The 12,855-nt window shown below is 40.9% G+C and overlaps 2 protein-coding genes and 1 long non-coding RNA gene across 3 annotated transcripts; 2 read left to right on the top strand and 1 right to left on the bottom strand.

Annotated features, from left to right (window-relative positions):
* Positions 1–771: 771 nt before the first annotated feature.
* On the top strand, positions 772–2,307 carry LOC109137937 (uncharacterized). Its single transcript, XR_002041787.2, has 2 exons — positions 772–874; positions 1,739–2,307. It is a non-coding gene; the product is annotated as an uncharacterized LOC109137937 (long non-coding RNA).
* Positions 2,308–4,388: 2,081 nt separating this feature from the next.
* selenok (selenoprotein K) lies at positions 4,389–7,230 on the top strand. Its single transcript, XM_010740896.3, has 5 exons — positions 4,389–4,507; positions 5,057–5,147; positions 6,090–6,164; positions 6,603–6,698; positions 6,864–7,230. Exons 1-4 carry the CDS (start codon positions 4,489–4,491, stop codon positions 6,691–6,693), a joined length of 276 nt encoding a protein of 91 aa, XP_010739198.1. The 5' UTR covers positions 4,389–4,488; the 3' UTR covers positions 6,694–6,698; positions 6,864–7,230.
* actr8 (actin related protein 8) lies at positions 7,017–12,584 on the bottom strand. The gene is made up of 13 exons (XM_027288439.1): positions 12,295–12,584; positions 11,650–11,820; positions 11,429–11,539; positions 10,973–11,077; positions 10,684–10,857; positions 10,195–10,288; positions 9,945–10,077; positions 9,535–9,688; positions 9,327–9,422; positions 9,081–9,221; positions 8,684–8,993; positions 8,342–8,505; positions 7,017–8,199 (listed from the first exon to the last, which is right to left on the bottom strand). The coding sequence occupies exons 1-13, from the start codon at positions 12,568–12,570 to the stop codon at positions 8,056–8,058; spliced, it is 2,073 nt and encodes a 690-aa protein (XP_027144240.1). The 5' UTR covers positions 12,571–12,584; the 3' UTR covers positions 7,017–8,055.
* Positions 12,585–12,855: the final 271 nt, after the last annotated feature.

The raw sequence follows: 12,855 nt of genomic DNA, 5'->3' as shown, positions 1-12,855 counted from the left end.
CAAACACACTCTGGGGCTTAGCGATGGGCAATGGGGGGGGGGGGCACAGTCTGTGTTTAGGGGCAACTTTCAAACTTATTGATGAGGGGAAAACAGATATGGAAAATAACTGTGATAGATTTCACTTCAGCTTTGAATAAAGCACATTCCAGTGTTACAGAAGCAGCCCCCCGTTTCCATAATGTGATGCATGCTGGGTGCCTTCCTGATCCATGTGCTGGTTTCTGAATGACGAGACTTCTTCAGTTGACAAGAATGTAAAAAGAAATAACAGACAGTGCAGACAAATAATTAAGAGAGAAGTGAAGCTGTTTCAGTGGACTTGTGTTGTTAAATTCAAATTCACATATCGCATATGTTTCTGTATTGTGCAATGATTTCACTGAGAGAAAATGCATGTTGTTCTCCAGCCAGTCTCAACCATATTTGTCCTGTGTTAAATCGCCACCGGTTGTGTATGACCCTCTGAAAAACACTTTTGTCATATTTAACCTTTAACCTGTGTCATGAGAAGCAGCAGCAGATAAAGAACAGCAGAGACGCTGCAGAGCTGTTTGATAATGAAAATGATTAGTTGCTGTTTTAATTTGGTGACCTCGGACAGAAGTACATTTACATGTTTACATTTATCTACAATGTACAATCAAAAGCAGATGGAAGATTTAGAAAATGCTTCTCCCAAAGGGAATATAAAGTAAATACTGCTCAATTATCTTATTTTAAAACTTGAACCGAGTAATGTAAAGCAGTAGTCTTTTGGACTTTTATTCTGAAAAGCTGACCAGAAGTAGTGCTTCTCTCCGCGGTGAACCACAAACACAGCTCGGTGATAAAGTGGCGGTGGACAGACTGACTTCATTGCACAATTTTAGTTGTAAGTACAACAGCTCACAGTCTGTGCACATGCTGGTGTGCTTTATTTGTCTTTGAATGGCATTAAAATGGCAGCTTTATATTCTCAACACGTATTTTGTTGATGGAAGCTAATCTAGTAGCTCGCTACCTGGCTAGCCTAAATTACATAATGGAGAATCAGCATGGAGTGGACTGCTCACCTTTGACTGTCAACAAACACCGAGCTACCGCTAATGAAGCTCTCTAAATGTGTGTAAGGTGCTGCTGGGTTGTTGCACAGTACTGTAAAGTGTTTCGATTATTTTGTCCAGCCCCTCTAGTTGCATTTACCTGCCTCAGGTAATGTTAGCCCGAGTCTTGGATCCAGATTAATACACAACATCTGTATATGTATACAATACAACAGTGCTGCTGTTAAAATCAGGGTTCCCACGGGTGCTTGAATTCCTTGAAAATGCTTGAATTTCAATTCAGTGTTTTCAAGGTTGTGAAAATGCTTGAATTTTTTGTGAAGTGCTTGAAAATGCTTGAAATTTGTGTGCTGTCTATTTGTCACTGTTATTGCACTATGGTAGTTACACAATACACCGCTCACAAGCTGAGAATACAAGCCAATTCACAATTAGTTAAAAATCAAAACAGTCAATCTACCACCATATGAAATAATGCTAATTAGACCCATATTATTATGCCATACAGTGGCACCGCTGCGCTTCCCATGACCATCATGGCAAACACAACTAGTAGGCTACCTATTTAAAGGTGCTGGAAAAATGGAAAAACTGGTGCTTGAAGGTGCTTGAAAAGTGCTTGAATTTGTTCATGAAAAAGGTGTGGGAACCCTGTGTTGATTTCTTATTATCCCCCTTTCATCCATTTATAGACTCGGTGCACCTCAGCAGCTTCTCAGCAGTGGATCCTCTGCAAGCCTGGATCTCCTGCTTCAGTGTACAAAATATGACTTTGGAGCAGCATCTTCATAGCATGCTGCTTGCCTGTTAGGTTGGGATTATCTGTTCGCTCCGCAGCAATATGAGCGACTTGACAGAGTTTGAAAGATGCCAAATAGTTGCAGCACGACTATCGGGTGCATCTGTCACAAAAACTGCACAGATGTTTAACGTGGCGAGAGGAACAGTCTCCAGAGTCATGACTATTTACGTCAAACACGGACGAACAGCATCAGCCAAGAACAACTGTGGGCGCAAGTCAAAGCTCACCGAAAAGGATAGACAGACACTTCTCAGGATAGTTGATGAGCACCCCGAGTATACAGCCTCAAAAATAACCACAGAGTTGAACAGACACGTGTCCCACACCGTCTCGGTAAAGACTATAAGGCGTGAGCTTCACAAGGCTGGTATTTTTAGAGGAGCAACCGTTTGGAAACCAGAGATCGAGACTGACACACAAAAGCCAGATGGAAAGAACACTGAAATAGATACAAAAAAACCTGATGGAGAGAGCACAAGAACAGAAATTCTAAGAGATGACAAAGAGTGTGGCTCAAGAATTTCTAAGGAAGACAAAACAATATCTGAATCCCAGGCTGATGTTGAAGAGTACAACACAGAAAAATCTGAAGAAAGAACACGACCTGAACCCAAAGTCAGTGAAGAGGAGCACAGCACTCAAAAGCCTGTGCAGAGAGCACCGCAGCTGAACCCGAGACTCGTGAAAAGGACATAAGGACCATAACATGGTCTGATCTTGTATTTCAGCCTTCAAATGTCCAGATTGGTCATGTTAAGGGAAAACCACAGAATGCCTTCCCCTTTTAATGTCACAGATTATCCAGTGATCTATAATAACATTTAAGTTTATAGATTTGATTATTTATTTTGCATCATGTGCATCATGGATGCAATATTCAGTCAATTCCCAAGCTTTTTAATTTCTCATGATTGACGAGCAAACTTAAATGTAGACTCTTGCGAATTCCCCTGAATTCCTAAATAGTTGAAATATCTATTTTTTGGTACAAAAATGCTCATTCAATACAGTTAATGTCCTTAACTTGCAGACAAAGCCATGCCGAGATAATATCTGGAGTTATACACCATATCCGATGTGTGTGTTGTACTCTAAAGCATGGCCTTTTTGACGTGTTTTGTACCAAAAAAACCTCTTGTGTATAACATGTGCAGCAACTGCAGTCCTGTTAAAGTCTTAAAATATAGTTCATCTACTCACTCAAAAAGTCTTACTGTATTAAAGTCACTGTGAAACCCTCCTTTTTGAAATACTAAGCTAATTTTATTCCTCACAATATTAAGTTCTTAGTAGCAGAACTTGATAATGTGTCTTCTAATGTCTTAGTGGTGATTTTGAAAGAATATATATCTGTGCTTAATTATGAGGACATAAAGAGAAGTACTATATGTTTTGGGGCTCTGTTGACAGATTTCTAATGCTGTCATGCTCAGCTGCAGTGTTCTTGCTCTTCCTATGTCTGTTTCACCCAGGCCCAAACAACCTTTCAACAATGCCCATGGAATGGCACAGATAAAGCACTTTTGTTTACTTTATAAAACGTACAATTAAACTTTCACCTGCACTATTTACTTTTACTTTGTATACTAAATTTGACATTTGTAATACTTGCATTTGCAAAGCTGTGCAGTGATGGGAGCTGGACAGAAAGCATCAGACATGTATTGTTTGTACTGCATATTAAAGTATTACACGGAAAAATACAAAAGTTGTCCGTCCTTTTGTTTTGAAATACACGATGAATGACTGGTCATTGTTGCATAACACATTGTGTGCTAAAACATACTTTACAGGACAATATGCTTATTTATTTTTCTGATTAAACATGAAGACAAGGTGGTTGAGGCTCAGTGATAATAAGTAGATTTCATTGATGGACATCCTCAAGCAAACACCAGCGGCATGTTCTGCATCAAGTGAGTGAAATTCCTATAAATCAGTAGTGGAAGAAGTATTCAGATCTTTTACTGAAGTAAAAGTGTATAAGCACGTTAGGTTTTAAAAGTAAAAGCATCCGTTGTATATACTGGTCCATGTCAGCGTTTCACTATTACATCATGTTTCTGGATTAATAAAAGTGGTTTAGTTGCCATATACTGTAGTAGATGTTCAACCCACGAAGAAACACTTCTTCTTCATCTAATTTTCAGACACGTGGTTTACTAGACAGAACTGGTGTGAGAAAAATAATAATAAATAAAATAAAAAAGTAATTAGTAACTACAGTTTGCAGACAAATGTAATGCAGTAAAAAGTACATATTTTGCCTCTGAGAAGTAGAAGTATACAGTTGTTTAGAATGAAAATACCAAAGTACAAGTACCTCGAATTAGTAATAAACTAAATATAATTAATCATATTTATATCCCACCACTGCGATTCAGCGGGGGGGGGGAAGAGTTAACATACCTGTAAACCGTTTCAACAAAAACTTTTAACTTTATTTCAGTGCTGTTGTTGTAAGTGCTATATTAAAATGCATGAGAGAAATGGGAGTTAAATATATTTTTATTACAGGAAAAAAGCGCTCGGGAGTATACGTCACTTTATTTTGGCACGGCTGCGCATGCGCATTTGAGACTGACGCAACAACAATGACCCGGAAGTGAAGCGCCAGTAGTAAACAGAGCTGTGTTAAAGATGGTGTACGTGTCTAACGGTGAGTGGTTTCTCCTGCGTCTTCAACGACTTTTCTCATCTTCAGAACGAACGTGTAGCTTTTTGTATTTATAGTTTTGTCTGTTGAACGTGTTTAGTCAACACACACTTCACTATAACTTAATTATAACTATATATTATAAGCGTTTGGCTGAAATTGGCCTGCGAGCTTGTTAGCAAGCTTAGCCTGTCGAGATCTGCTGAATTAATCAAGCGAGACTTCTTCTCCATTAATCAGCATATCATTGCAGCATTTTATCGAGTGTGTTGTGTTGAATATAAGACACACACAGGCCCTGTTTCTCAAAAACATCCGAAGACTGAGATGATCTTAGCTCACAGAGTTACAATGGACCAACATGATCATCGGAGTTCTGGCCTCTGTGTGTCGTGTCTGTTAGTCTCCGTGCACTGAGCTCCTGTTTAAGGAGAGAAAAGCCGCTTTATGATTTTTTTTTTAAACCAGGTAAACCGAGGGTTTATGTGAATAACAACACGAGGTGTTCTCTGTTTCATAGCTCAAATCTCTCCACGCATCTGTCTCTCTCAGGTCAGGTCCTGGACAGCAGGACCCAGTCACCATGGCGACTGTCCTTTCTGGTCGACCTCTTCTGGGGAGCAGTGGAGTTTATCGGCCTGTTGTAAGTCAAGTTGAAATGAATGTGTGGCCCTTTTAAACAGTGTAATCTACACTTGTTGTCACCTCTGATTAGGAAAGGTGCTGTGATTCAGCGGTCTTCCTTAAGTGATCAGAAGAGCCATATTTTCATTTCTTTTGCTTAATATTGTAAACCCGTTGCTGGTAAAACAGATGGAAAGTGTAGTACAATACTGACAGGACTATGAGTATTACTCTATATGTAATATATGTAATTAGGGATGCACCGAAATGAAAATTTTCGGCCGAAACCGAAAAAAATTTAAATGGTTGGCCGAATACCGAAACCGAATATGAAATGCGGTTGTTTCACTGTTTTTTTTACTATTGCATAAATAGCCTAGAATACATTTGTAGACATGTGTAAATGTTTATTTAATATCCTTCAAATATTCCAGTAGAATTTCCAGTTAGTATAATTATTATTTCATTTACATTGTTAGAAAGCCCATGTTGTTTTAATCACTGTTAATTTGTTCTTGAAAGAAATACTATTTAGTTTTATTATATTTCCGGTGAATCCATTTTTCCCACGTTCATGACGCATCATAATCATTCAGACGGTCATTGAACGCACCTCGCATGTGTGAGACGCCATAATATAGAGAGAAGTATACAGCTCCGCTAAAGAGCAGTGTATGGTGTATTTCTTGCCTGTGTTTTTCCTATATCCTGCATCGTGGGTTTATTGTGTGTGAATGAGAAAATAATCAGCAACCGTGGCCAGATCACCGCGCACGTTGTTTCATTGCATCAATTGCGTCACGCCACTATTCGGCCTTACTATTCGGCCACTTCTCCGAAAGCCGAAATGCACTTTTGGGCCATTTTCGGTGGCCGAATTTTCGGTGCATCCCTATATGTAATACTAATGTCAGCAATCAGAATGACAACACTAACACTGATCTTCTTTGTCCTCTGCCAGTTTTAAGACAATCATTCACCCGGACATGACAAAGAGTGGAAACTGTGCTTCATCAGGCTTTACTGATGGCAGAGGGTAGGTGCCTGGGCCGCAGTCCCTTTTCTACTGTCACACCTACATGCCTGATATGTCCCTCTGTCCTAAATACCGAATGTAACCTAATCTGATAGTGGAGGTGCAGTCTCTGTGGGTGGTAATATGTACACAGATGGTACTAGCAAGAGGGTATTGTGTGAAACAAGTAAAGACAAAAATGCAGTAAGTGTCCTTACTTCCAAAAAGTCCAACAGAATTCCACTCGTAACTAGAACCTAATTTAAAAACATGTTCAAAATAAGTCCTGACTGTTGTGACTGAATTACAACATAGTGAGAACATAGTAAGTATAGTGCATTTGCATTTCAGGAAGGGAGTGTCTTTCTCATCTGTGCTGCCCATCCCTTGCACTACACTTTCAAATGTCAGATAACCTCATTATATACACTTGTTGACCCTCTTTCACTTCTGTTGCAGTCCTCCTGGTCCCCCTGGTGGCAGAAGACGAATTGGAAGAATAAACCATGGTGGAGGTCCCAATGCTCCACCAATGGGTGGAGGAGGATGAGGAAGGTGAGCATTATTTGTTGTTGTGGGGTCTTTTAGTTAATGAATGAAATATTACTCTTCAGATAAACCCCTTGTTGATATCGTGTACCTTCTACATTTCCAATTTATTTAAATAACTGCCTAATAAATACTCAATTACTCATCCATTGTATATTAATTTCTCTGTAGGTAAACGCCTACACATCCAGTGTAGGCGTGGGGCTTGGCACAGTGTCTGTTTGCAGAGAACCTAAAGGAAGATGGTGTCTGATGGTGACGTCACAGTGCTGAAGCCCCTCTTCATCTGCTGCCGCTGCCTCGAGCAGTTTTTTGACGTCTTTCTGGGAATTCCTACTTGTAGGGGCCAGAATGGCTGATACAGCAGCTACGTACATGTCCTTCCTTTGTCCTGCTTCTGTCCTTTCACTTTTCTGTCACACCGGTCTCACAGACATGTGTCACTGACATTTCAGTTATGATCATCCCTCCAGGGAATCGTGAAGTTAGTTTGTCTTTGCTTTTTCATCCTGTTTGAATAAAAACTGTTAAAACATGTTCCCATGTTTCATTACTGTCACATTTAATGACACAATACTTTAAATAGGATGGCATCTGGACTCTGTAGTTCAATACTGATAATGTGAAAAATTATAAAGTAGTAGATTTATAATAAGTAATTGATTTTGTATCTGAAATATAATGTTAGTAATGACAAAGCAGGTGGAGGTATTATCTAGGCTACAACAGTTGCATAATGCATGTAAGACTTCATTAAGCATTGAGTTACTGTATTTGTGAAGAGAGATTTGTCAATTTAAAGAAAGGTGGATTTTGTTTGTTCAATAAAATGTAACTATTGTTTATCAAAGTTTCCATGACTTTATTTATATAGATTCAAACTTCCATAAGCAGTATTTACAGTACATTAACAAGTAAACTCCTATAAAAGAGTGTTCAAAAGTTACACAATAATGATGCTGATTTGGATTTTTGATGGATTAAACAGGCCACCACATGACAACTTTCAACAAAGCAGTGCTCTGATTGTCAAAGTGACACTGTCAACACACTTTGAAGTTTTCTTTCCACAACACTGCTTTACCTACTGAATGAATCTGATCAAGAGTTGCCATGTGTATGAACTCCAGAACATTTATCAGGTCTCCGTCTTTTCTTTCACAATAAATAGTCTACTTCACACCATCTGTTTTTCGTTGTGTCTACACACCGCAGAAACACAGGAGACCTACACTCAACACTGCGCCTGAACGCATCCTGTATGGACAGAGAGAGCTATGACGCTGCTGCTCTGCCACCATGCAGCTCACGCTACACCTCCTGTGTAGGCAAGGTGTCTGATTTAAGTGAAATGTACCCTGTTTCACCAGACAAAGGCAGCTCTCTCACGTAGCATACGGACACCAAAGCGCTGCCACTCCCTCTGGTGGATCCACATCTCCTGGGTGGTGTCCAGACAGGCCAGCACTGCTCCCCCCTTCCACGATATTAGCTGAGGGTCCATGTCCTAGAGCACATACACATCAACATACAGTACATTAGAATAGATGTGTGTGTATATGCATTTATGTTGCGTGTAGCACTCATCTAACTCTAAACCTTTGACAGGCAGCCACTGAACATCATATGTACAACATATCCCAGGTTACCTTTGGCCTTGTGATAACTTCCACATTGTCTACTAGTCTTCTGAATGAGGGTGGCATTTTGTTGATGATGCGGTGAAGCAGAAACTCCTGAGCACCGTGAAACATGAGCCCTCCACCCACTACCAGGATGGAGCTGTACATCTTGCGTTTGGTTTCGTCTGATGCTGTCGTTAAAAAAAAGATAAGGTGAGTTAAAAACAGTGAGCACCGTAAAACATCTGTCCTCATCTGTATCCATTTTGTTCAAATTGAAGTTTTTCATTTTTACAGTCAAACACAGTTAACGTCATGTCTCCCTGCTTACTTGATCCCTTCCTCTCTTCACCCTCTGTGCTTGCTTACCACAGCAGTCGATGCTATACAGGATGGCCTTATCTAGGCCCAGTGCTTTGCTCTCAAACTGGCTCATAATAGCAGTCTTCCTGGAGAGGTGAGCAGACAGGGGTTCCTCCATCTCTCCTGCTCCCATCAGGCACTCCCCCTGGACAGGTCCAAGCTCCAACTCCCCCTTGATGCCTCCTCCACTGCCACTACTCCCACAGCCCCTGGGCAGGTCAGAAAGCTCCCCGACGCCTCCCTGACCACTCATCTCACCATCCAGACCTCCACCGGGTCTGGAAATAGCCTTCCGGTCTGCAGCTGATTTGGAGGACTGGTGAAGAAATTCACCAGGGAGAATAATCAAAAAATGACAAGAACCACAAAGGAGTTAATTCAATGTGTAAAATCTCTGTGTTACCTGGTCCTGTTTGCTCTGTGTGGCCAGCAGGTATTGTTCATCATGAGGATCCTCTGAGTCGCCTTGAGAACGGTACTGAAGTGATGTCATCTTCTGACCTACGATGCCAAATGTGGTCGGGTAGAAAAGACCCATGGGTGCCTGACATATGCATACACACAAAAAGAGCCAGTGATGAAGATTCAAATACACATACTGGAAACAGGATTGTGTAAAAGGTATTTCACCTCAATTTTTTTTCATTACCTCTAATTTCTCATCCCCTAGTCGAACCTGGTAGAGAAGAGCTGGGGCTTCTGGGAAACGTGTCTGGAATTCATGATCTTGTAGTCCTGATATGTCCTGTTACGAATAAGTGGAGGAAAGACACATTTTAGAATCAATCTGAATCAGATTTCCTAGTCCATACTAGAAAAGCGACTCTGGTGATCTAAACCCCATGACCAATACACACTTGATTTAAATGGCAGAAGGTCTCTTTCAGATGCTGCAGCAGCTGACAGTCCAGTCTGCTTGACAGCTGACAGTCTCTGTAGGGAAAGCCTGCCCTCTGCAGGAGCCAGAAGAAAGTGCGGGTCACATCAGAGCCACCGTATGCCAAACACAGCCTGCAAAGTCCAACAGACAAACAGATCAAACAATGCAATGTTCATCTTAAATCATTATTTATTAATCAAACACTCACTATTGTCATCTACTGTAGGTCACTGTTCTAAATTCTAAATTAAAATATATATGAATGTATGTATGCATATGTGTGTGTGTTATTGAGTTTATGTAAAGGGTTAAGCGTTTTTTTGTTTATGTGTTCAAAATGAATATAAAAACAATTTCATAGACATAAATTAAACATAAAAGTCACACCTGGAGTTTCGGTGGGACACTCCGTCCTCTACACAGCAAAGACTGGTCTTTTGGTCTCCAACATCCACGACACAAGCACTGCTCAACCCGCTGCCAAATGTAGCACACACCGACTCCTGGTGCACAATGATCGCTATACACAGACAGATACACACACATATACACACAAACAGGACAGAAAGTAAGGTGAGGGCAAGAGAGATTGGATGGTTCCATAGCCTATCCTGAATAAATGCCATAGATGCAATACCTGAGAAGCCCATATTAAGCAGCAGCATGTTGACAACTTCTTTGACGTGTTGCCTGTTGTAGATGTCAGGGACCAATAGGATGCATCTGTAGTACTGGAAACCAGTAACAAAGGTGAAGCGTTAATGTGAGCATTTTCTACTGTTAGTTCGTTTGATCTATTTTTCAGTTTCATTTTGTTATTTTCCTTCTTATTCAGCTCTCTTTAATTAATTCTTCAGTGTGTTTTTGAGGATCCTTAAAATGTTTAGCTGCATGAGTCTTGCTAATTCATCCGTACCCATTAACTTGTAAAATGCTCCTTCCTGTGGCTGTGCTTCTAGGTAACTCAAGATTTTGCATGCATTAATCTACTATATTTCTATCTACTAACATTTTGATGTTCCATATTTTTCTCTGTCTCTCCATTTCACTTAAAGTTTCATCATACTGTTGAGTACTTTGCACCACAGAAGAAACTGATACTAAGAGATGAGGAGGTTTCTTCTACCTTTAAGTCTTTGAGAGGGATATCCAGCTGTTTTTGAATAACATGACTCCAGATCGTCTCCAGATCAGCCAGGACTGCAGTCAGTGAGCCTCCGGGACCCGCATGCACATTGAGCTGACCTCTTACCACAGGCCAGTGAATGTTGTAACAGTCGGAAGGATTCACATAAAGAGCCTGGGCGGTGGTGGGGAGAGAGAGAACGAAAGAAAATGGATAAAACAGACAAAGAGTTTAGATTATGCAAACAGCTAAGATGTCTTATTTTCTAAGAGTTATCAGACACACTGACCTCCTCTCCCACCAGATGAGGAGGGTGATGGGCTGTGTTCGTCCACTTCACCCTGAAGCTGCTGTCTAGTACTGCCGGACGGATCTGACAGTTATAAGCTCTGGCCTTAACACACACACACACACACACACAAACACATAAACATGTATAAAACATGGTTTCTTCTATAAATGTATGCACATGACAGCATACAACACACATAGAGTTATTCATTATATTTTAAAACCATCAATCGACTCTTTATTTACTGTTATTTATTTTATGTCATATCATATATCTCTCATACAAGCAATATACCCAAAGAGGACACAAGTCACTTTAACTAAACAATTAAAAAAACAAACAAATGAAGAGGTGTTATGAATTTTTATGTACCAGTTGACTGCTGTAACTTGTTTGCATTTGTACAAAATGGTGTCATGTTGCTGCTGTCAGTGAATCATACATAACACATACCTGTTCAGCTGACACGGGGGTCCTCCGCACTCCGTTGGACATCTTCTTGGACCAGATGGCCTGGTCGACCATTTTAAGCCCATTCTGCCTCTGCTCATTACTCTCTGGTTTCTGTCACACAGAAAGGGTAAATGCAAAATTGATATGAGTACAGTGGAGACACAAAATAAAAATAAAAAACACTGTGTTGTGGTGGGTGTATCCGGCTGTGAGCGACGTACATTTAAGCCTTCTCTCAACAGCCAGGCATCTTCATGTCTGGGCTGTCCACTTTGCTTGTGTCTGCGTGCTATCACATGTGGGATTGTCAGAGGAAGAGTGTCTGTCGCTCGGCCAATGCGGAGTGTCCTTGAACCGGGGTGGATGACAATTACAAAATTGCTCTGGATTTGCTGTAAAAAAAAAAAATGCATAGAAAGAGATCATAGAAAGAGAAATACATGATCAGTATGTATTTTGGATCAGTATGTCCATATAGAATATGGTTAAACAATAACTCCACACTGACTATCAAACCTTGTAACCAATCAGGAGGGAGAGCGGTTTCCATCCAAGACAAAAGATAAGACAACATATCCAGGAACTGTGCTGATGTAGTGTTATCTAACGTTATTAGTCATTAATTATGTTACTGTTATTATTAAACAATATACAAGTTCAGTCAACAATGAAATAATATAGTAAACTACACGTGTCCCCTTAACACGTGAGTTCATGTTGAGCTCCTGTCAGTGCGGTACACGGGATATATGTGTGCTAAAAGCTAAATATGCCAAATTATAGAGATACAGACACAGATGTTCGGTTTCTTTGTAGAAATACGAGCATGAGATCGCAGCTGAAGCCCTCGGCTTGCCCCCCCTCACCTCCTGCAGCGGGTCTGGGATGGTCGGAGGAGCGATGGGTCTCTTCACCCCGCGCTGTTGCTCCTTCTCTTTCTCCTTGTCTCGCTCCTTTTCTTTCTCCTTCCCGTTGTCCTGCTCTTTCTCAGCCTGAGTCATGGTGCAATTCAATTTTAGTAAACGCGCAGAAGTAACGAGTCGCGATCTTCTCGTGTTTGTAAAGCGACTACAAACCAGCAGCCTTTCTCCACACGATGAAAAGTTGTGGCGGCTGCAGATTCTACTTCCGTGTTTGGTCATGTGATATGACGACACACGCACGGGCGCAGTGGGCACGCTAACGCTCAGTTTCCTAGAAATCTATCAGCTATTTTCGGGGGCAATCGAAGAAACCCGTGATTCATGTCAAATAAGGCAGGGTTGTTGAGAGAAAAAAAAATGTGATGAAATGAATATGACTTTCCTCAACTCAGCGCCGCCCCTCCCTACACGCACAACACGCACTGTGCGTAGGGCCCCACTCAACACACACGCTCAAAATAAAATTCTGCTTTGGGCCCCAATTTGGCCAGGGGCGGCGTTGCC

Source organism: Larimichthys crocea, chromosome XV (assembly GCF_000972845.2).
Source record: "Larimichthys crocea isolate SSNF chromosome XV, L_crocea_2.0, whole genome shotgun sequence".
Lineage (NCBI taxonomy): Eukaryota > Metazoa > Chordata > Actinopteri > Sciaenidae > Larimichthys > Larimichthys crocea.
The sequence above is the reverse complement of the archived record's forward strand: the minus strand, read 5'-3'. Positions and strand labels throughout refer to the sequence as shown.